The following is a 24247-nucleotide window of genomic DNA, read 5'->3' on the forward strand; positions in this document are numbered from 1 at the left end:
AGAGTGAGCAGTGACTGAGGGTCTGGTAGCAGTGACAACCCCAGCAGTTACACCCCTGATCTATATGATTGTCATAATACAGACAAAATAAAAAGTATTCAAATAAGCCACACCGACAAAAACTGAACTCGTTTATCAGCTGTGGAATTTTATTCACTACTTACCATAACTAACTATGATATAAACAATTTGTGAGATCTAATATTACCAGATAATTCATGGAATTCTCTATGTGTGTCCCTTTACATTAAAATGATCAATAAAAAATTTTGCACAATTTTAAACTGTAGTTTCTTCCACATATGCAGTAACTACAATATGGGATAACAATGAGTCTTTAGTGGTATTATCTTGATGAAATGGATTGTAAACTTTAAAGCATCTCAGTAATTCCTGGCCTTGGGTTATTTTGTCACTTTCAGTGGACATCAGATTCATTTGTCTCCTGTATTCAAATGGAAGATCAGATTCAAGTTCAGTCACAAAGACTTTGGAAATTAGGGGTTTCTCTTCAGTTATGTCCCTTTGTTCTGATCCAGCTTTCATGACTATAGTACTGTAGCATTCTTCTGTCCTTGGCTCTATTGTCAGGGGCAGTGCTGGACCATTTTCAGAATCTGGCTCAATAATAGATATGGGGTTTTTCATCTGAAAATATACATTTACAGGGAAGTTAATACGTACAATTTTCACATTGTAGAGAAGTAATAATTCTGCAAAAAGAACCTAAAACAATACTGAATTTGTAGTCTAGGATGGACTTTAGAAAATGACCTATACCATACCAGGTCTGCTAACCTGATAACTGCTCTTCACCTTATAAAAAAAAAAAACTTTGTCTCTTAATGCGCATTCTAACATTAAAGGAACCCATTTTTTTTCTTTCATGATTCAGATAGAGCATGCAATTTTAAGCAACTTTCTAATTAACTCCTATTATCAAATGTTCTTCATTCTATTGGTATCTTTATTTGAAAAAAAAGGAATGTAAGCTTACGAGACGGCCCATTTTTGGTTCAGCATCCTTGATAGCACTTGCTGATTGGTTGCTGCATTTGGGTTCAGTATCACTTAAAATCTCACTGTTAATAATTCATATTTTATTAACATATACATTGTATTCATTTACGACTTAAAAGGAGATCAAACCTCACATGTTTCTGTCCTCATTAGGTAAATTATACAAGTTTAAACAACTTTTCATTTAACTTCTATTTTGTAATTTGCTTTCGGCTAGATTACGAGTTTTGCGTTATGAGTGAAAAAACCTCATAACGCTGCTTTTTCACTACCGCTGCTATTACGAGTCTTGTAGGTACAGCTGTACCACACACTTTTTTGGCCATCACACAACGTTACTACCGCACTTTTTATAAAGTCCTTTTTCATTTGGACTTCCATAGCGCCGGTATTACGAGTTTGCCTGTCCGGCCAAAAAGTGAGCGGTACAGCCTATAACTACAAGATCCGTACCGTCACCTGAAAGTCAGTAGTTATGGGTTTTACGTTACAAAGCTGTAGCATAAAACTCATAACTAAAGTGTTACAAAGTACACTAACACCCATAAACTACCTATTAACCCCTAAACCAAGGCCCTACTGCATCGCAAACACTAAAATAAAACGATTAACCCCTAATCTGCCACTCCGGACATTGCCGCCACTATAATAAACATATAAACCCCTAAACTGCCGCACTCCCGCATCGTAAACACTAGTTAAATATTATTAACCCCTAATCTGCTGCCCCAATGTCGTCGCCACCTACATACACTTATTAACCCCTAATCTGCTGTCCCTAACATCGCTGCAACCTACATTACTGTTATTAACCCCTAATTTGCAGCCCACAAAATCGCCGCCACCTAACTACACTTATTAACCCCTAATCTGCTGCCCCCAATGTCGCCGCAGCTATACTAAAGTTATTAACCCATAAATGTAACCCTAACGTAACCCTAGCACCCACTAACTTTAACATAATTTAAATAATCCCAAATAAAAATAACAATTAATACCTAAATTATTCCTATTTAAAAGTAAATAAATACTTACCTGTAAAATAAAACTTAAGATAGCTACAATATAACTAATAGTTATATTGTATCTAGCTTATGTTTTATTTTTATTTCACAGGTAAGTTTGTATTTAATTTAACTAGGTAGACTAGTTAGTAAATAGTTATTAACTATTTACTAGCTACCTAGTCAAAATAAATACAAAATTGCCTGTAAAATAAAACCTAACCTGTCTTACACTAAAACCTAACATTACCCTAAAATTAAATAAATTAAATTAACAAAATACATTTATCTAAATTACAAAAAATAATAAACACTAAATTACACAAAATAAAAAAGAAATGATCAAATATTTAAACTAATTACACCTAATCTAATAGCCCTATCAAAATAAAAAAGCCCCCCCAAAATAAAAAAAGAACCCTAGCCTACACCAAACTGCCAATGGCCCTTAAAAGGGCTTTTTGTGGGGCATTGCCCCAAAGAAATCAGCATTTTTACAACCCCCCAACAGTAAAACCAACCACCCACACAACCAACCCCCCAAAGAAAACCTAAGCTCCCCATTGCCCTGAAAAGGGCATTTGGATGGGCATTTAGCTCTTTTACGTTGCCCAAAGTCCCTAATCTAAAATTAAAACCCACCCAATAAACCCTTAAAAAAAAACTAATACTAACCCCCGAAGATCCACTTACAGTTTTTGAAGACCGGACATCCATCTTCATCCAGCCGGGAGAAGTCTTCATCGAATCCGGGAGAAGTCTTCATCCAGGCAGGCAGAATTCTTCATCCAGACGGCATCTTCTATCTTCATCCTTCCGACGCGGAGCGGCTCCATCTTCAAGACATCCGGCGCGGGGGAGTATCCTTTTCTTTCGATGGCTCTTCAAGAGTTTCCTTTAAATGACATCATCCAAGATGGCGTCCCTTGAATTTCGATTGGCTGATAGAATTCTATCAGTCAATCGGAAATAAAGGGTAAAAAATCCTATTGGCTGATGCTCCAATCAGCCAATAGGATGAAAGCTCAATCCTATTGGCTGATTGCAACAGCCAATATGATTTTTCCCCCTTAATTCCAATTGGCTGATAGAATTCTATCAGCCAATCGTAATGTAAGGGACGCCATCTTGGATGACATAATTTAAAGGGAAACTTCATTGTTCAGAAGACGTTGGAAGAAGAGGATGCTCCGCATCGGATGTCTTGAAGATGTAGCCGCTCCGCGCCGGATGGATGAAGATAGAAAATGCCGTCTGGATGAAGACTTCTGCCGGAAGTGGATCTTCGGGGGTTAGTGTTAGGTTTTTTTAAGGGTTTATTGGGTGGGTTTTAATTTTAGATTAGGGGTTTGGGCAGAAAAAGAGCTAAATGCCCTTTTAAGGGCAATGCCCATACAAATGCCCTTTTCAGGGCAATGGGGAGATTAGGTATTTTAGGTAGGGTTTTTATTTGGGGGGTTGGTTGTGTGGGTGGTGGGTTTTACTGTTGGGGGTGTTTGTATTTTTATTTACAGGTAAAAGAGCTGATTTCTTTGGGGCATTGACTCGCAAAAGGCCCTTTTAAGGGCCATTGGTAGTTTATTGTAGGCTAGGATTTTTTATTTTGGGGGGCTTTTTTATTTTGATAGGGCTATTAGATTAGGTGTAAATAGTTTAAATATTTGATCATTTATTTTTTATTTTTTGTAACTTAGTTGTCATTTTTTAGTAACTTAGTAATTCTTTATTGTAGATTTAAATAGCTTGAGTAGGGTTAGGTTTTTAAATATGTAATATAGTTAATTTAATTGTTAATTTAATGTAATTTTAGTATAATAGTAAGGGTAGATTAATTAATAGTTTAATATAGTTTAATGTAAATGTAGTATAATAGTTAGGGTAGGTTAATTATTAGTTTAATATAGTTTATTTTAATTCTAAAGGTAAGTTTACATTTATTATAAGATAGGGATGAGTTAATATTTAATGTAAAGTTAGCGGCTTGTTAGGTTTAGGGGCTAATAGCTTAATTTAATTTATGGCGATGTGGGGGGCTGGTGGTTTAAGGGTTAATAGGTTTAGTGGTAGTGATGTGGGATGCCAGAGGTTTAGGGGTTAATAACTTTATTTAGTTGCGGTGGGCTCCGGGAGCGGCGGGATAGGGGTTAATAACTTTATTAGAGTTCTGGTGGGCTTCGGAGTGGCGGGATAGGGGTTAATAACTTTATTAGAGTTGCAATGGGCTCCGGGAGTGGCGGGATAGGGGTTAATAACCTTATTAGAGTTGCAGTGGGCTCTGGGAGCGGCGAGATAGGGGTTAATAACTTTAGTTGCGTGAGCTCCGGGAGCAGCGGGATGGGGGTTAATAACTTTATTTAGTTGCGGAGGGGTCCGGGAGCGGTGGGATAGGGGTTAAACATTTTAGTATAGTGGCGGTGTTTAGTGACAGGGTATAAATAAAGTTGGGAAAAAGCAGAATAGATCGATGACTGTTAGTTAACAACAGTCCGCTGCTAATCACCCCGTACTTGGTGCACAACTTTTTGACAGCTTTATTGATAAATAAGGAGAGCGTATTCAGGTCTGCGGCCGCAATGTTAGGCGAGGGTATTGGTGCCAGTGAATACAGCACAGTTGACGGCTTGATAAATAGGCCTCTTAGGGTTAGGTTTAGGGGTTAATATATTTATTTAGTGTTAGTGATGTGGGAGGCCAGAGGTTTAGGGGTTCATAACTTTAGTATAGTGGCGGCGGCGACGTTGGGGGCGGCAGATTAGGGGTTAATAAGTGTAGGTAGGTGGCAGCGATGTCGGGGGCGGCAGATTAGGGGTTAATAAGCGTAATGTAGATGTCAGCGATGCCAGGGGTGGCAGATTAGGGGTGTTTAGGCTCGGGGTTTATGTTAGGGTGTTAGATTTAAATATCAATTTTCTTTCCCCATAGGAATCAATGGGGTTGCGTTACGGAGCTTTACGTTCCATTATTGCAGGTGTTAAGGCTTTTTTTTAGCCGGCTCTCCTCATTGATGTCTATGGGGAAATCGTGCACAAGCAGGTAAAACCAGCTCAAAGCAGCGCTGGTATTTGTGTGCGGTATGGAGCTCAATGTTGGCATATTGCCCGCAAACGTAGGTTTTTGGAAAACCTGTAATAGCAGCGCTATTAAAGGTGAGCAGTGGAAATAACTTTCAAGTTATTACCGAACCACTCATAACGCAAAACTCGCAATCTGGCTGTTTGTTCTTTGGTATACTTTGTTGAAAAGAATTGAAGAATCAGCCAATCAGATTGAGCTTGCATTCTATTGGCTGATCGGAACAGCCAATAGAATGCGAGCTCAATCTGATTGGCTGATTGGATCAGCCAATCGGATTGAACTTGAATCTGATTGGCTGATTCCATCAGCCAATCAAATTTTTCCTACCTTAATTCCGATTGGCTGATAGAATCCTATCAGCCAATCGGAATTCGAGGGATGCCATCTTGGATGACGTCCCTTAAAGGAGCCTTCATTCTGTGTTAGGACGTCGGAAGAAGAGGATGGATCCGCGCCGGAGGTCTTGAAGATGGAGCCGCTCGTCGTCGGATGGATGAAGATAGAAGATGCCGCTTGGATGAAGATGTTTGCCAATCCAGATCTCCTCTTCTGCCCGGATAGGATGAAGACTTTGGAGCCTCTTTTTGACAGCTTTATTGATAAATAAGGAGAGCGTATTCAGGTCTGCGGCCGCAATGTTAGGCGAGGGTATTGGTGCCAGTGAATACAGCACAGTTGACGGCTTGATAAATAGGCCTCTTAGGGTTAGGTTTAGGGGTTAATATATTTATTTAGTGTTAGTGATGTGGGAGGCCAGAGGTTTAGGGGTTAATAACTTTAGTATAGTGGTGGCGGCGACGTTGGGGGCGGCAGATTAGGGGTTAATAAGTGTAGGTAGGTGGCAGCGATGTCGGGGGCGGCAGATTAGGGGTTAATAAGTGTAATGTAGGTGTCAGCAATGTCGGGGGTGGCAGATTAGGGGTTAATAAGTGTAATGTAGATGTCAGCGATGCCAGGGGTGGCAGATTAGGGGTGTTTAGACTCGGGGTTTATGTTAGGGTGTTAGATTTAAATATCAATTTTCTTTCCCCATAGGAATCAATGGGGTTGCGTTACGGAGCTTTACGTTCCATTATTGCAGGTGTTAAGGCTTTTCTTTAGCCTGCTCTCCTCATTGATGTCTATGGGGAAATCGTGCACAAGCAGGTAAAACCAGTTCAAAGCAGCGCTGGTATTTGTGTGCGGTATGGAGCTCAATGTTGCCATATTGCCCGCAAACGTAGGTTTTTGGAAAACCTGTAATAGCAGCGCTATTAAAGGTGAGCAGTGGAAATAACTTTCAAGTTATTACCGAACCACTCATAACGCAAAACTCGCAATCTGGCTGTTTGTTCTTTGGTATACTTTGTTGAAAAGAATTGAAGAATCAGCCAATCAGATTGAGCTTGCATTCTATTGGCTGATCGGAACAGCCAATAGAATGCGAGCTCAATCTGATTGGCTGATTGGATCAGCCAATCGGATTGAACTTGAATCTGATTGGCTGATTCCATCAGCCAATCAAATTTTTCCTACCTTAATTCCGATTGGCTGATAGAATCCTATCAGCCAATCGGAATTCGAGGGATGCCATCTTGGATGACGTCCCTTAAAGGAGCCTTCATTCTGTGTTAGGACGTCGGAAGAAGAGGATGGATCCGCGCCGGAGGTCTTGAAGATGGAGCCGCTCGTCGTCGGATGGATGAAGATAGAAGATGCCGCTTGGATGAAGATGTTTGCCAATCCAGATCTCCTCTTCTGCCCGGATAGGATGAAGACTTTGGAGCCTCTTCTGGACTTCTTCTTGCCGGATAGGATGAAGACTTCGGGACCCTCTGGAGGACCGATCGGTGATACCCGGCGTGGTAAAGACAAGGTAGGAAGATCTTCAGGGGCTTAGTGTTAGGTTTATTTAAGGGGGGTTTGGGTTAGATTAGGGGTATGTGGGTGGTGGGTTGTAATGTTGGGGGGTGGTATTGTGTTTTTTTTTACAGGCAAAAGAGCTGATTTCTTTGGGGCATGCCCCGCAAAAGGCCCTTTTAAGGGCTGGTAAGGTAAAAGAGCTTTTCAATTTTAATTTTAGAATAGGGTAGGGCATTTTTTTATTTTGGGGGGCTTTGTTATTTTATTAGGGGGCTTAGAGTAGGTGTAATTAGTTTAAAATTGTTGTAATATTTTTATTATGTTTGTAAATTATTTTTTTATTTTTTGTGACTTAGCTTTTTTTATTTTTTTGTACTTTAGTTAGTTTATTTAATTGTTTTTATTTGTATGTATTTGTAGGTAATTTATTTAATTAATTTAATGATAGTGTAGTGTTAGGTTTAATTGTAGATAATTGTAGGTAATTTATTTAATTAATTTATTGATAGTGTAGTGTTAGGTTTAATTGTAACTTAGGTTAGGATTTATTTTACAGGTAATTTGGTAATTATTTTAACTAGGTAGCTATTAAATAGTTATTAACTATTTAATAGCTATTGTACCTGGTTAAAATAAATACAAAGTTGCCTGTAAAATAAATATAAATCCTAAAATAGCTACAATATAATTATAATTTATATTGTAGCTATATTAGGGTTTATTTTACAGATAAGTATTTAGCTTTAAATAGGAATAATTTATTTAATAAGATTTATTTTATTTAGTTAGATTTAAATTATATTTAATTTAGGTGGGAGTAGCGGTGCGGTCTGGTCGGCAGATTAGGGGTTAATACTTGAAGTTAGGTGTCGGTGATGTTAGGGAGGGCAGATTAGGGGTTAATACTATTTATTATAGGGTTATTGAGGCGGGAGTGAGGCGGATTAGGGGTTAATAACTTTATTATAGTAGCGGTGAGGTCCGGTCGGCAGATTAGGGGTTAATAATTGTAGGTAGGTAGCGGCGACGTTGGGGGGGGGGCAGATTAGGGGTTAATAAATATTATATAGGGGTCGGCGGTGTTAGGGGCAGCAGATTAGGGGTACATAGGGATAACGTAGGTTGCGGCGGTGTGCGGTTGGCAGATTAGGGGTTAAAAAATTTTATTAGAGTGGTGGCGGTGTGGGGGGCCTCAGTTTAGGGGTACATAGGTAGTTTATGGGTGTTAGTGTACTTTAGAGCACAGTAGTTAGGAGCTTTATGAACTGGCGTTAGCCCAGAAAGCTCTTAACTCCTGGCTTTTTGCTGAGGCTGGAGTTTTGTTGTTAGATTTCTAACGCTCACTTCAGTTAAGACTCTAAATACCAGCGTTAGAAAGATCCCATTGAAAACATAGGATACGCAAATGGCGTAGGGGGATCTGCGGTATGGAAAAGTCGCGGCTGCAAAGTGAGCGTTAGACCCTTTCCCGACTGACTCTAAATACCAGCGGTAGCCCAAAACCAGCGTTAGGAGCCCCTAACGCTGGTTTTGACGGCTAACGCCAAACTCTAAATCTAGGCGAAAGTAAATTAGAATGTTGTTTAAAATTGTGTGCTCTAGTTGAATCATGAAAGAAACATTTTAGGTTGCATGTCCATTTAAATTGCATCATCAAGCCAGCATTTCCAACTAGTCTATGATAATCCAACTTTAACTTTTGATTTTTTAGGAAAATGGATATCTTCCTGGTTTATGACAAATAACTTTGCATAATAAAGGCTAAGCTAACTAATAGCTCCTTAAATCTACCAGTTAGGAAATGCAGACTAAATATGTAACAAAAATGTAAATTATACATATACAGAATTATAAACAAGCTTTATTATTTGTAATGATTCTTATTAAACATTTACAACAACTGCTAAGCAAACAAAACAGTACAAAGTACACATTTCTGTATAATAAACTATCAATATAAATTATATCTTTTTGCATCAATTATTATTATTATTATTTATTATTATTCTTCATTTATAAAGCGCCAACAGATTCCGCAGCGCTGCCCATGGGTACAAGGATAAATTTACAATGGAGAAACAATACAATAAAAGACAAAATTTTACAGACAAATACAGGGGGAATTGAGGGCCCTATTCCCGTGGGAATTTACAATCTAGATGGGTAGGAGGATGGGAAACAGGAGGTGGGGACTGCAAAGGTGAAAATGATGTTAGTGAGGAGATAAATGAGGGCAACTGTTAGATAAGTGAAGTTAATTTGTTAATGAGTCGGGGGATAAGCTTCCCTGACCAAAAAGGTCTTTAGGGAACGTTTAAAGGAGGAGAGGTTAGGGGCAAGTCTGACAGCACGAGGAAGTGCGTTCCAGATGGTTGGTGCCGCATGAGGGAAGTCCTGTAGTCTAGCATGTGAGGAGGTAATGGTAGAGGAGGCAAGGAGCAGGTCATTGTTGGATCTTAGGGGGCGGTCTGGAGTATATTTGTTTATGAGTGAGGACAGGTAGGGTGGGGCAGCATTGGTGAGGGCTTTGTAGGTCAGGGTGAGAGTTTGAATTTAATTCTGCTGTGAATTGGGAGCCAGTCATCTTACGCCAGAGAATTGTAGAAGAGTATCATTTCAATATTCATACTTATTTTATGTAATAAATCCAACCAAAGGCCAAATAGTCCAAATCATTATTCTCAGTATGTGAGTGCTCCCGCACACATTTCGCTACAGGGGAGAAACTAAAGCAATATTGCCCATTTGTATTACTTTCACAACCATTAAAATGTCCAGATGTTTCTTGAAAAAGAAGTAATGTGTGGTGTATTGGTTTGTCACACAGATAACATTAAAATATTTTATAAATATATTTAACAAATGACACAAACATTAACATTTCTCATACACCATCATTATAAAACAAAGGATTACCTCCTTTGTGCTAAATTAGAAATAACTAAATGCTTTTTTTAAAGGGACATAAAACACAATTTTTTTTTCTTTCATGATTCAGACAGAGCACACTATTTTAAAAAAAAAATCCAATTTACTTCTGTTATCAAATTTGCTTCATTCTCATGTTATTCTTTGTTGAAGAGATAGCTATATGTACCGTGCACATGTCTGGAGCACTACATGGCAGAAAATAGTGCTGCCATGTAATGCTCTTTCTAATGTATAACATTGTTGCCAAACTACTGCCATATAGTGCAACAGAAATGTGCACACTCCTGAGCTTACCTTCCTGCTTTTCATCAAAATATACTAAGAAAAGGAAATCATTATCATAGAAGTATATTAGAAAGTTGTTACACATATAAAAGCCTGTAAAATTTGATGATGGAAGTTAATTGGAAAGTTGTTTAAAAATGCATGCTCTATATGATTCATGAAAGTTTAATTTTGACTGAAATAAAAGCATTCGAAATATAGAATTAACATTGTAATCTTTTATATATATTTCATTATATATTCAAATTTTAAATTAAAAATGCCAAAAATCAAATTTAGAATAGCAGAACAAATGTCAATGCAAATGCAATTCAATTTTACATCAGAGGCATTCACCATCCCTAGCAGAGAGAGTTACTACAAATAGCCTGTTTTTTCAAATTTTGGAGGTTAAATAAGCAAGTAGAGAGACTACATACAGCATTACATCTGAGCAGCACCGCACATATCAACCACAGCCCAAGCGAGGAGGGGGGTGGAAGCTTATCTATCAGTCTGTGCAGGGGTCAAGTCTTACAAAAAAACAAGACTTACGACCCCTCACAATTAATATTGTTTGTGTATATATATATATATATACATACTGTATGTATGTATATATATATATATATATACTGTATGTATGTATATATATATATATATATATATATATATATACTGTATGTATGTATATATATATATATATATATATATATATATACTGTATGTATGTATATATATATATATATATATATATATACTGTGTGTGTGTATATATATATATAATGTAGGCAAAAGACGAAAAAGTTCTCGCAAGCTGGTTAAATAAAAACAGTTCCTTTATTGGTTCCAACAATAATTGGTAAAAAAAGACCCGGAGGGTCTACAGCAGATATAGGTTAAACACACTCAGCAGTGAGCATTGAATGCTGACATGTTTCGGCCAGGAGGCCGTAATCGTAGCTGTTCAATGCTCCTGCTGTAAAACAATTTAAGAGCAGTGCCCACTTCCTATTGGTTACCAAAGGACCAATCAGCTGATCTAGATGGTAGGAGTGTGTGAATAGTACCTTGTAAAATAATTAACCCATTAGTCACCCTGGTCGGTGTATTACTAAACTTTTGCAATACATATATGCCATGGGATAAATGTTGTATATACTAGTGTATCTTGTATATGATATATGTCCAAATGCCCCCTAGAGTAACAAAGTCTATATATACAATGATGATCACTGTTTTAATATTTAAGGATCTTTTATCCTCACAGTGTCTCTAGGATGTATTCAATATACCTATATTAGCACAGGACACATCTATAGTTCAAATATATGGGACAATAGCATTAATCTCAAAGGGCATTAAGGGGTCTCAATGTTCCTATATATGTAAACATAGCCCTAAACGGGAAATAATGTTGTTTGAGTGATGTATTTATTGATTCACAGTATAAGCCTTAGTTGCTGGTCTAAAACAGAACCTTGAGGCCATGAACCCCTATATGTTTATGAATGTGATGGATGGTTTGCCTAGCCTGCTTGTGTAAGGGTATAAAAGAGCAACTAAAATCTGTGTTGCTTCCAGTGTGAGGAAGATATTAATTTACGTGCATATAAACTGTTTGATTGTTCTGCTTAAACATAAATATACTCTATCACACTTGTACATATACATACATGTACCCCTATACATAAGCGGAGGGTTGCACCATTCAACCAGTAAGTAGGTTCATGTTAGTATGCTTACTAAAAGGTGAAGTTCACAAATATTGTACTAGCATAATTAAAGTCGTCAGATGTGGTCAAGAAGAGGATGTTCTGGATCTTCTATTTACAAAGGTTGATTATACTGTGTGTGTGTATATATATATATATATATATATATATATATATATATATATTTCCAATGGTTGATTATACTGTATATATATATATATATATATATATATATATATATATATATATACACACACACACTGTATTTATTTGTATATAATCCATACACTTTGGTTAATGAAAGCAAATTAAATTCAATGAAGTATTGAATGGTTGCCTTTGGGTCTGAAAATCTTCCTCTGTCACAGAGTCTCATCCACTTAAGGTGCAATTATCCTATTTCTGCTGAAGGGAGCTAAATGAACCCAGAGCAAGCCACACAGAAATGCAAGCACCATGTGTTCCACACAGTGCAGGGTGATCACACAGCAGGGCCGCTGACAGGTTTGCATTTAGTGTATTGCAGGAAATATTACTGCCCATTACTAGAGGATCTCACTATCCCTCTAAAAAGATTGTGCTTCAGCTCCTCCCACCAGCAGCAGCAGTGTTTACTGAAGTATATCTCTTCTCTGTCCAGAGGGAACAAAGTTCCTCCGGCAAAAATAGTGCAGGAACTCCTTATCTCAATGCAATTGACAGTTTTTCAGAGCTAGAGGGGTCATTAGTTCATGTGTGCCATATAGATAACATTGTGCTCACGCCCGTGGAGTTACTTATGAGAGGGCACTGATTGGCTAAAATGCAAGTCTGTCAAAAGAACTAAGATAAGGGGCAGTCTGCAGAGGCTTAGATACAAGTTAATCACAGAGGTAAAAAGTATATTAATATAACAGTGTTGGTTATGCAAAACTCTGGAATGAGTAATAAAGGGATTATCTTTCTTTTTAAACAATTAAAAAATATGGAGTAGACTGTCCCTTTAATATTTTTTTTTCATTTCCTCTTCCCTTGTTTATCCTTAGGGCCAGATTTAACAAAGTATAGCAGACAGGGGCATGCATCTTCACCCCTGTCCGCCCGGCTAGTGTGCAACGCCACCCCCTGCTTGCACACAGGTGCTGTCAATCTCCCTGGTTGAAAAAGTCTGTGGGGATTGTGATACACTAAATAACAATAGACTAAGGTGATTAAGAAGCAGCGATCTCACGTGAGCCTACAGCCAAACCTTTGATAATTCTTACCCTTAAAGGGACACTGAACCCAATTTTTTTCTTTCATGATTCAGATAGAGCATGCAATTTTAAGCAACTTTCTAATTTACTCCTATTATCAATTTGTCTTTGTTCTCTTTCTATGTTTATTTGAAAAAGAAGGCCACTAAGCTATTTGTTTGGTTCAGGACCCTGGAAAGCACTTATTCATTGGTGCATGAATTTATCCACTAATCAGCAAGAACAACCCAGGTTGTTCACCAAAAATGGGCCGGCATCTAAACTTACATTCTTGCATTTCAAATAAAGATACCAAGAGAATAAAGAAAATTTGATAAAAGGAGTAAATTAGAAAGTTGCTTAAAATTGCATGCTCTATCTGAATCACAAAAGAAAAAAATGTGGGTTCAGTGTCCCTTTAAAGTATTAAATGGTTGCCTTTGGGTCTGAGAATCCTCCTCTGTCACAGAGTCTCACCCACTTAAGGTGCAGTTGTCCTATTTCGGCTAAGGGGAGCTAAATAACCTCACACAGTGCAGGCTGATCACGCAGCAAGACCGCTGACAGACTTGAATTTAGTGAATTGTAGGAAGTGTTACTGCCCTTTACTAGATGATCTCACTATCCCTCTAAAAAGACTGTGCTCCAGCTCCTCCCACCACCAGCAGCAGTGTTTACTGAAGCATTTCTCTTCCTGTTCCTCCTGCAAAAATAGTGCAGGAACTCTGTTCCCATGCGTTGCCGCTCAACTTGACCCCTAAATCTGTACCTGGGCTGGCTGGAAATGCTCCCCTTCTCAATTAGAATTTTTATTTTCTAAGACCTCTCTATGTACAGATCCCTGTGCTTGCCTCAGTAAATCAGTTAAACAGATGATGCTCCTTCCGCCCTTTTACTTTATTGATGTGTTTCTTCTCTGCAGAGTATGCCCGTGGGGTATCCTAATTTACGTGAAATGCTGATATCACATTGTGTAAGGGTAGGGAAGGAGGAACAAGAGAAGCAAGGAATCTCAGATACTACTTTTCAGCTATACGGATGGGTTGTTAGCTCAGAAGCATTCAAAGCCCTAAGCTTGCTTACAGAAAAGAGTGTGTGGAGCAGTACACAGAAGCAGCAAAGCAGTGAGATGAAGGGCAAAGCTAATCGTAAATCATACCAAAATAACAATGCTGACCAATGGGAAGTGCTAAAATAACTAACCAGCCCAGCTCACCAGGAAAATGCCCGATCTGCCCAATGCTCAATCCAGGCCTGCAGAGCATGTCACTTTAATACAGTTTTGAGTTTGTTTAAACAGATATTTCTTATATGAGGTATCTACATATAAAAACTATCTTAGATCAATAAAACGTGCTTTGTTGATGATGTGATGCCTATTACTGCCACATGCACCATAACAGTTGCACACCTACATATTTAGGCAGAGGTCTGTAATGATAAAAACCTAACCTTAATATTTCAAGCTTGAAGTAAGAAACGTAAAGCCATACTCACATGATATTTCCTTTCATTTGGGAAAAACGTTATTGCGGTGCTGCCACCAGGATCAGGAACAATGGGAAACAGGTATACTTTGAACCTGAAACATTTAGACAAATATTAGGAACCGGTCAAAATACGGAATCAAATTAATGTAAACACAAGAATGAAATTAGTGAAGCGGTACGTATGTCTGTTAAATTACCTAGTCAACCATAAGTAAATATATATGCACAACTACTCCATGATTTAAAAGCATTAAGACTTGGCTGATATATTATTCAATAACAACACAACAGAAATGTCTTGTAATTACAAAATGTTTAATGTCCCTTTAAAGTATACAAACAATCGGCTAGATCACAAGTTTTGCGTTAGCCTTAAAAAGCAGCGTTGAGAAGTCCCAATGCTGCTTTGTAACGCCCGCTGTTATTACGAGTCCTGCAGGTACAGGTGTACCGCTCTCTTTTCTTCTGCGACTCGAGGCTACCACAAATCCCCTTACATCAATTGCGTATCCTATCTTTTTAATGGGATTTGCCTAACGCCGGTATTACAAGTCTTGGAAAAAGTGAGCGGTACACCCTCTCCTGTCAAGACTACTACAGCATTTGAAAGTCAGTAGTTAAGAGTTTTATGGGCTAACTCCGGAACATAAAACTCATAACTTAAGTGCTAAAAAGTACACTAACACCCATAAACTACCTATTAACCCCTAAACCGAGGCCCTCCCGCATCGCAAACACTAAACTAAATTTTTTTAACCCCTAATCTGCCGACCGGACATCGCCGTCACCTACATTATACCTATGAACCCCTAATCTGCTGCCCCATAACATCGCCGACACCTACATTATATTTATTAACCCCTAATCTGCCACCCCCAACGTCGCCGCCACCTACCTACAATTATTAACCCCTAATCTGCCGACTGGACATCGCCGCCACTTTAATAAATGTATTAACCACTAAACCGCCGCACTCCCGCCTCACAAACACTAGTTAAATTTTATTAACCCCTAATCTGCCGTCCCTAACATCGCCGACACCTACCTACATTTATTAACCCCTATTCTTCCGACCCCAACGTCGCCGCTGCTATAATAAATTTATTAACCTCTAAACCTAAGTCTAACCCTCCCTAACTTAAATATAATTTAAATTAAACGAAATAAATTTAACATAATTAAATAAATTAATCCTATTTAAAACGAAATACTTACCTATAAAATAAACCCTAAGATAGCTACAATATAACTAATAGTTACATTGTAGCTAGCTTAGGGTTTATTTTTATTTTACAGGCAAGTTTGTATTTATTTTAACTAGGTACAATAGTTTTTAAATAGTTATTAAATATTTAATAACTTCCTAGTTAAAATAACTACAAATTTACCTGTAAAATAAATCCTAACCTAAGTTACAATTACACCTAACACTACACTATAATTAAATTAATTACCTAAACTAACTACAATTAATTACAATTAAATTAAATAAACTAAATTACGAAAAAAAAACCACACTAAATTACAGGAAAAAAAAGAATTACAAGAATTTTAAACTATTTACACCTAATCTAATCCCCCTAATAAAATAAAAAAGCCCCCCAAAATAATAAAATTCCCTACCCTATACTAAATTACAAATAGCCCTTAAAAGGGCCTTTTGCGGGGCATTGCGCCAAAGTAATCAGCTCTTTCACCTGTAAAAAAAAATACAATACCCCCCCAACATTAAAACCCACCACCCACACACCCAACCCTACTCTAAAACCCACCCAATCCCCCCTTAAAAAAACCTAACACTACCCCCTTGAAGATCACCCTACCTTGAGCCGTCTTCACCCAGCCGGGAACAAGTGGACCTCCAGAGGGGCAGAAGTCTTCATCCAATCCGGGCAGAAGAGGACATCCAGACAGGCAGAACTCTTCATCCAGACGGCATCTTCTATCTTCATCCTTCCGGAGCGAAGCGGGTCCATCTTCAATCCAGCCGACGCGGAGCATCCTCTACAAACGAAGTCCTAACAAAGAATGAAGGTTCCTTTAAATGACGTCATCCAAGATGGCGTCCCTTGAATTCCGATTGGCTGATAGAATCCTATTAGCCAATCGGAATTAAGGTAGGAAAAATCCTATTGGCTGATGTAATCAGCCAATCGGATTGAAGTTCAATCCGATTGGCTGATCCAATCAGCCAATAGGATTGACCTCACATTCTATTGGCTGATTGGAACAGCCAATAGAATGCGAGGTCAATCCGATTGGCTGATTACATCAGCCAATGGGATTTCTCCTACTTTAATTCCGATTGGCTGATAGGATTCTATCAGCCAATCGGAATTCAAGGAACGCCATCTTGGATGACATCATTTAAAGGAACCTTCATTCTTCGTTAGGACTTCATTTGAAGAGGATGCTCCATGTCGGCTGGATTGAAGATGGATCCGCTCCGGAAGGATGAAGATAGAAGATGCCGCCTGGATGAAGAGTTCTGCCGGTCTGGATGTCCTCTTCTGCCCCTCTGGAGGTCCACTTGTGCCCAGCTGGGTGAAGATGGCTCAAGGTAGGGTGATCTTCAAGGGGGTAGTGTTAGGTTTTTTTTAAGGGGGGATTGGGTGGGTTTTAGAGAAGGGTTGGGTGTGTGGGTGGTGGGTTTTAATGTTGGGGGGGTATTGTATTTTTTTTTTTTACAGGTGAAAGAGCTGATTACTTTGGGGCAATGCCCCACAAAAGGCCCTTTTAATGGCTATTTGTAATTTAGTATAGGGTAGGGAATTTTATTATTTTGGGGGACTTTTTTATTTTATTAGGGGGATTAGATTAGTTGTAATTAATTTAAAATTCTTGTAATTCTTTTTTATTTTCTGTAATTTAGTGGGGTTTTTTTCCGTAATTTAGTTTATTTAATTTAATTGTAATTAATTGTAGGTAGTTTAGGTAATTAGTTTAATGATAGTGTAGTGTTAGGTGTAATTGTAACTTAGGTTAGGATTTATTTTACAGGTAATTTTGTACTTATTTTAGCTAAGTAGTTATTAAATAGTTAATAACTATTTAATAACTAGTCTACTTAGTTAAAATAAATACAAAGTTGCCTGTAAAATAATAATAAACCATAAGATAGCTACAATGTAACTATTAGTTATATTGTAGCTAGTTTAGGGTTTATTTTATCGGTAAGTATTTAGTTTTAAATAGGATTAATTTATTTAATTATGTTAAATTTATTTTGTTTAATTTAAATTATATTTAAGTTAGGGGGGTTAGACTTAGGGTTAGACTTAGGTTTAGGGGTTAATAAATTTATTATAGTAGCGGCGACGTTGGGGTCAGAAGATTAGGGGTTAATAAATTTAATATAGTTGCGGCGATGTTGGGGGCAGCAGATTAGGGGTTCATTAGTATAATGTAGGTGGCGGCGGTGTCCGGAGCGGCAGATTAGGGGTTAATAATATAATGCAGGTGTCGGCGATGTCGGGGGCGGCAGATTAGGGGTTAATAAGTGTAAGATTAGGGGTGTTTAGACTCGGGGTTCATGTTAGGGTGTTAGGTGCAGACGTAAATTTTCTTTACCTATAGGAAACAATGGGGCTGCGTTAGGAGCTGAACGCTGCTTTTTTGCAGGTGTTAGGTTTTTTTTCAGCCAGCTCAGCCCCATTGTTTCCTATGGGGAAATCGTGCATGAGCACGTTTAGCCAGCTCACCGCTACCGTAAGCAGCGCTGGTATTACAGTGAGATGTGGAGCTAAATTTTGTTCAACGCTCACTTTTCTGAGGCTAATGTCGGCTTACAGAAAACTTGTCATACCAGCATTGTCTTAAGGGAGCGGTAAGAAAAAAAGGCTTGTTAGCACCGCACAGCCTTACCGACAAAACTCGTGATCTAGCCGAATGTGTGTATAGGGTAAAGCTTAGCAGTTCATTTAAGTAGACTTCTTACCTTTTTATACCAACGACTAAGAGACCTGTGAATGCTATAAGACTAAGAATAATTCCAATGCATATGTGTATGAATGGCCATATCTCTGCATTCATATCTGCAAAATAAAATGTGTCTCTATTAATCAATCAACTTTATTTGAAGTTAATGTTGTATTTAAAGCAAGACTGCAATGTTTTTGTTTAAAGTGACAGTCTACACCAACATTTTTCTGATTTAAAAAGATAGATAATCCCTTTATTACCCATTCCCCGTTTTTGCATAACCAACACAGTTATATTAATATACTTTTTACCTCTGTTATTACCTTGTATCTAAGTCTTTGCAGACAGCCTCCTTATCTAAGTGCCTTTGACAGACATGCAGTGTAGTCAATCAGGGAAGACTCCTAAATAACTTCACGGGAGTGAGCACAATGTTATCTATATGACACATGTGAAAAACTTTCAAAATGCTCTGAGCTAGGAGGCGGTTTTCAACTGTTTAGAAATCAGTTTGAGCCTAGCTAGGTTTAGCTTTTCAAAAATACCACCAAGGGAACAAAGCAAATTTGATGATAAAAGTAAATTGGAAAGTTGTTTAAAATTGCATGCCCTATCTGAATCATGAAAGTTTCGTTTTGAGTAGACTGTCCCTTTAATTTAAACCCTTTCCAACACCTAAATACTTATGATTCATGAATAAAATCTTCCATACATACAAAAAATTAATAATCCAGTTCACTACGAGAAGGCAAACTACCACCACAACAGACACATTTTTACATTTATTTCAATTTGCTATCCTCTTGTATCATGTGACAGCTAATCACAGACTCATATACATATACACTGTGAACTCTTACACATGCTCACTGAGCACGTGTAAGAGTTCACAGTGTATATAGCAGTAGGGTGCATCAGAAAGTGTGAATATAAAATACTTTGCAAAAGTTGAAAATGGAAGTAAACAAGAAAGCTTCTTACAACTGGATGCTCAATCTGAATCATGAAATTTAATTTTAACTTTAGTGTCCCTTTAAAATAAAAAAATGAGGATCTGGGCCTGACTGTGCACGAAGATGGAGGTGTAAGTCAGGCGCTCCGGGTAGTGGCGATAGCTAAAGGTGGTTAGGGCCATATCAAACAGTCCAAAACCACTTACATCTACTAGCAGTGCCCAGTGGGATCTTAGCGGATACCAATTCGGCTGAAAAGTCAGAGGAGAGATGCTAGTTTCGGAAGCCTCTAGCTTGGGGCCTAAATCTCAGCCGGACTGTCACTCTGACTAGCGGTTGCACTGCATACCTGTGGAGGAGATGAGGAAGATACGTCTGTGCTGATACACACCAGGCGATCCCATGTGGCTGTCACACACTGTTATCTACCTGAAGGGAGATGGAGAGATCTGCTTGTGACACCCCCGCTGCTTACACTGACACCACGTGGGTAAGGCACTATTTTAATGGCAACTAACAACAGCATACGCAACTAATCTGAGGCTCTCCTGTCCCGCAATATGGGGAACAGCTGTTACACAATCCTGCGACTCAATAAGGGTCAGGTCGCTTCTATATGCTGCTTCATAACATTAAAGAAGCGGAGGAAATACCAACGGTTTGTGGTGTCTTAGGGTTGGATACACCAGAGTTACCCCCACCACTGCAGACCAACAGAGGCCCCAACAGGTTGGATCCAAGAAAATCAAACCCCAAATCAGGCTGGACAAGAGTCACCAAAAAACACCTGAAGACATGAGGATTAGTCATCCCTTCTTCAAACCCACAATGCTGGGTTTCCTTGTGGCTGCACTATGTTTCTCCCTGTTTGCCAAGATAAAGAGAATTACATGCACAAATAATAGACTCAAAGATGAGGGGACTTCTGTTAACCCCCTTCTCGAACTCCTTTATATTTGGGGGGCTGGTTTGTATTTCTAAGTCAATGTATACTCATCCCTGTCATGTATATTGTTGATAAAATGTTATTAATAGTTTTGCACTACTTGTACTCGAGATATCTGAACTTTCAGATTCTCTACATGCTGTGGGGTCTCACCCTTTCCCTACCTTGTCTCTCCTATCTCCACCCCCCTCCTTCTTGTATATCTCTTCCAGGAGAAGCGACATTCCTACCACCTACTTGATGCTCTCTCTATATATTTTTTTTCCTTTGTTCCTCTATCGTATCCCACTCCCCCGAAATTACACAGCTTTGTCTACAGTTACACAGTGTCAAATAGTTTTTTTTTAATGTTGGTTTCTGTTTTTGTTATTTTTTTTTTGTCATGATGAAACACCTGCTTATGCAATCAAATGCTATATACCTAGACAAGAGAGGTACTCACTTACTGACCAAATGAGCTCCCAGGGACTTAGGTTATCTTTAAGGGAATATAGCCCACATACATCTATGATGTCAAGGGGTACATATATGATTCTAGATGCAACAAGCCATTTCACTTAACAACTCTTGTGACTGACCCTAATATTACTTTGCTCTCACATAATGTGAGAGGTTTTCACTCAGATATTAAAAGATGTACTGCACTCACTCAATATAAAAGATTACGTGCAAATGTCATATACCTACAAGAAACCCACTTCACTAGTATGACCATTCCTAAATATTGGACCAGAGAGTTACCACAACATTATCACGCTATATCGGAAAAAGGAAAAAAAATAGGTGTTTCAATATTGATACACTCCTCCTTGCAATTTGTGCACAGGGAAACAATTGCTGACAGAGAGGGTAGATATGTTTTGGTCCAGGGCTAGATGCGGGGAATAGATGTGCTATTTTGTAACGTCTATGCTCCAAATAAGAGTCAACATACTTTCTTTCGTAACATCATACATTTACTTACAGGCTGGTCTAAGGTGAGGATTTTTCTTGCTGGTGACTTTAACATAGATCTTCAAGCTTTTAGATACAACCCCCCACCATTACAAAAAAAAAAAGAGGAGACTAAGCTCTATAGCGAAGGAAGTCATTGACCTACTGTCACCCTTTTCTCTTATAGATACATGGAGGACACTCTATGGGGTCACCACAGATACTACATTCTTTTCAGCACCTCATAACATTTATTTAAAAACAGACTACATATTTGTAAGTCAACTGCTACAGCCGATCCTTAAATTGTCAGAGGTGGTGCCCTGTGTCTGGTCGGACCATGCCATATCCTTAGTCAAGCTGGGGAATATGAATGACCCAAATAGAACTCCCTCTTGGACCTTTGATCCTTTATGACTCAAAAATCAGGTCACACAATCTAATCAAGGCAATAGGAGAGTACTGGCAAATTAATTTGGATTTGACTGACAATCCCATTTCTGTCTGGGCGGCCCACAAGACGGTAGTACAGGGTATCTTTATTAAAGAAAAATCAATATTTAAAAAAAAAGGTTACTTCACATATCAAACAATTACAGAACAACATTGTGATTTTAGAATCAGACCATAAAAGAACACAATCTATACAGATATTTCAGTCACTTCAGAATAAAAGACGGATCTTGGCCTCATATCTCAATGAACATTCAGTTAAACTAGCCCACAGGCTCAAAACTAACTATTTTATTTATGCAAATAAGCTGGATAGATATTTGGCCAAGAACATTAGAGATACATACCAGTCTTTATCTATTCCTGTGATACAGGATTCCTCAGGGAATAATACATCCAACCCACAGGAAATTGTAGATTGGTTTGCACAGTACTACAGCACCCTTTATGACGGTAACAAAACAGCCTACACAGATGAGACACGAAACACACTACAATCCTTCTTAGAACAGATTAATTTAAGTACCTTTTCAGAGACAGATCGAGATGCACTAAATCCCAAAATAACACACGCAGAGATAATATCTGTCATTAAAGATCTGAAACCCGGGAAAGCTCCGGGTCCTGGCGGTTTTCCAGGAGAATATTATAGACTGTCAAAACTTCCTTAGTGCCGCATTTGGCTAAGTTCACCAACCATATAATGCTATCCCCACAGATTTGCTACAGGCAAACATAGTTGTTATCCCAAAGACAGGAAAGAACCCCAAACACTGCTCCAGCTATAGACCCATATCATTAATCAACCAAGACCTAAAAATAATCACCAAGATTCTCACAAATAGACTTAAGCTTATTATCCCCAGAATTATTCATCCAGATCAAGTGGGATTCATCCCAGATAGGGAAGCCCCAGAAAATATTAGGAGGATGATCTCGGTTGTAGACTATTTAGACTATCTCTGGATGTGGAGAAGGCATTTCATAGGGTCGATTGGTTTTATATGTGGGCGGTACTAGATAGAATGGGGTTCAGGGGACCTTTCTTGACAGCCATCAAAAACATTTATTCTAATCCCTGGGCCCATGTTAGAGCGATAGGTCATCAGTCTAAAAATTTTGCAATAGTCAATGGCACAAGACAGGGGTGCCCACTTTCCCCTCTACTCTTTGCTATCTGTATAGAGCCCTTAGCGGTCTCTATAAGGCAATCACCAAACATTATGGGGGTCAAAATCGGATCAATCCATCACAAAATTATGCTTTTTGCTGATGATATCTTACTCAACCTCACTAGGCCCCTGATCTCGCTCCCTAACTTGTATAAAGTTATTGACATTTTTTCAACCATTTCAGGATACAAAATTAATTTAGATAAATGTGAAGCTCTCCCTATAACTCTGCCACAGAACACCATCAAATTGATGGAAGCTAACTTTGATCTCAAATGGGCAAAATCAGGTATCCAATATTTGAGAATTAAACTAACCTCACATTCCTCACAACTTTACCAGGCCAATTTTTCTCCCCTATATAAATCTATCAAGTCAGATGTCCTTAGATGGCAAAAACTAGATTTTTCTTGGTATGGAAAGTTATCCATTATTAAAATGAATGCTCTCCCGAGGATCATGTATCTTTTCAGGGCATTGCCTATAAAGGTCCCCAAACAAGACCTAGATATTCTTCAGTCAGAGCTGCATGCATTCCTGAGAGACAAAAAACAGAATCCCATTCTTCACTCTCACACGACATAGGGAACTAGGAGGGATGGGGGTCCTGAATCTGGAGGATTATTACAAGGCTGCTAGGTTGGCCCAGATTTCTATTTTTGGTAGAAATGACAATAATTTGGTTTGGCCTTTCCTGGAGTCCAATATAGAAGGGTTGGGATCATCAGAAGATGTGTTGTGGAGTGGAGTGGGGGGATCGGGGGGGTGATCTTTGTTCCCCAATTACTAAACTATCCTCACAACAATGGACATCCTTCAACAAAAACAGTGGCCTTATGCCTTCTCACTCAATTATAACCCAGATGAAATACTTGATACATAAAGATTATAGGCCCGAGATACAGAAGTGGGAAAATAAGGGACTCTATAGAGTTGCTGACATACTCATTCATAATACCTTCATGACTTACAATCAGCTTAAACAGGCAATTGACCCACTTCCACTACAATCGTTCCTTTATTTGCAAATTACCTCAGCTGTTCGCAAATTTATCTCAAATGTAAAATCCTTTAAGCTTAATGCCCTTGAGCGAATTTGTGTTTCCCAATCCAGACCTAAACATGAGATATCCCATATGTATGTAGCTCTTCCATCAGTCTCCAAAAAAAGTAAGCATCCTTTCCTTTTAAAATCGGAGGCAGATATAGGAGAAGTGAAAGACATGGATCAGTGGGACAAAATTTTGTTCAATTCTCCCAGGGGCCTAATTAGTATGGACATGAAAGAGAATTGCATTAAGACATCATTCCGTT

At 38.4% G+C, this 24247-nt stretch overlaps 1 protein-coding gene across 1 annotated transcript in view; it reads right to left on the reverse strand.

Annotated features, from left to right (window-relative positions):
- Window positions 1–279: 279 nt before the first annotated feature.
- The window catches only part of IL12RB1 (interleukin 12 receptor subunit beta 1), a 64363-nt gene continuing 40395 nt past the window's right edge, over window positions 280–24247 (reverse strand). The window contains exons 9-11 of the mRNA XM_053700053.1: window positions 18493–18589; window positions 14563–14647; window positions 280–648 (exon numbers count right to left, since the gene is read on the reverse strand). Of these exons, the coding sequence (XP_053556028.1) occupies window positions 280–648; window positions 14563–14647; window positions 18493–18589 (551 nt within the window). The remainder of the gene's footprint in view (window positions 649–14562; window positions 14648–18492; window positions 18590–24247) is intronic.

This window comes from Bombina bombina, chromosome 2, assembly GCF_027579735.1.
Source record: "Bombina bombina isolate aBomBom1 chromosome 2, aBomBom1.pri, whole genome shotgun sequence".
Lineage (NCBI taxonomy): Eukaryota > Metazoa > Chordata > Amphibia > Anura > Bombinatoridae > Bombina > Bombina bombina.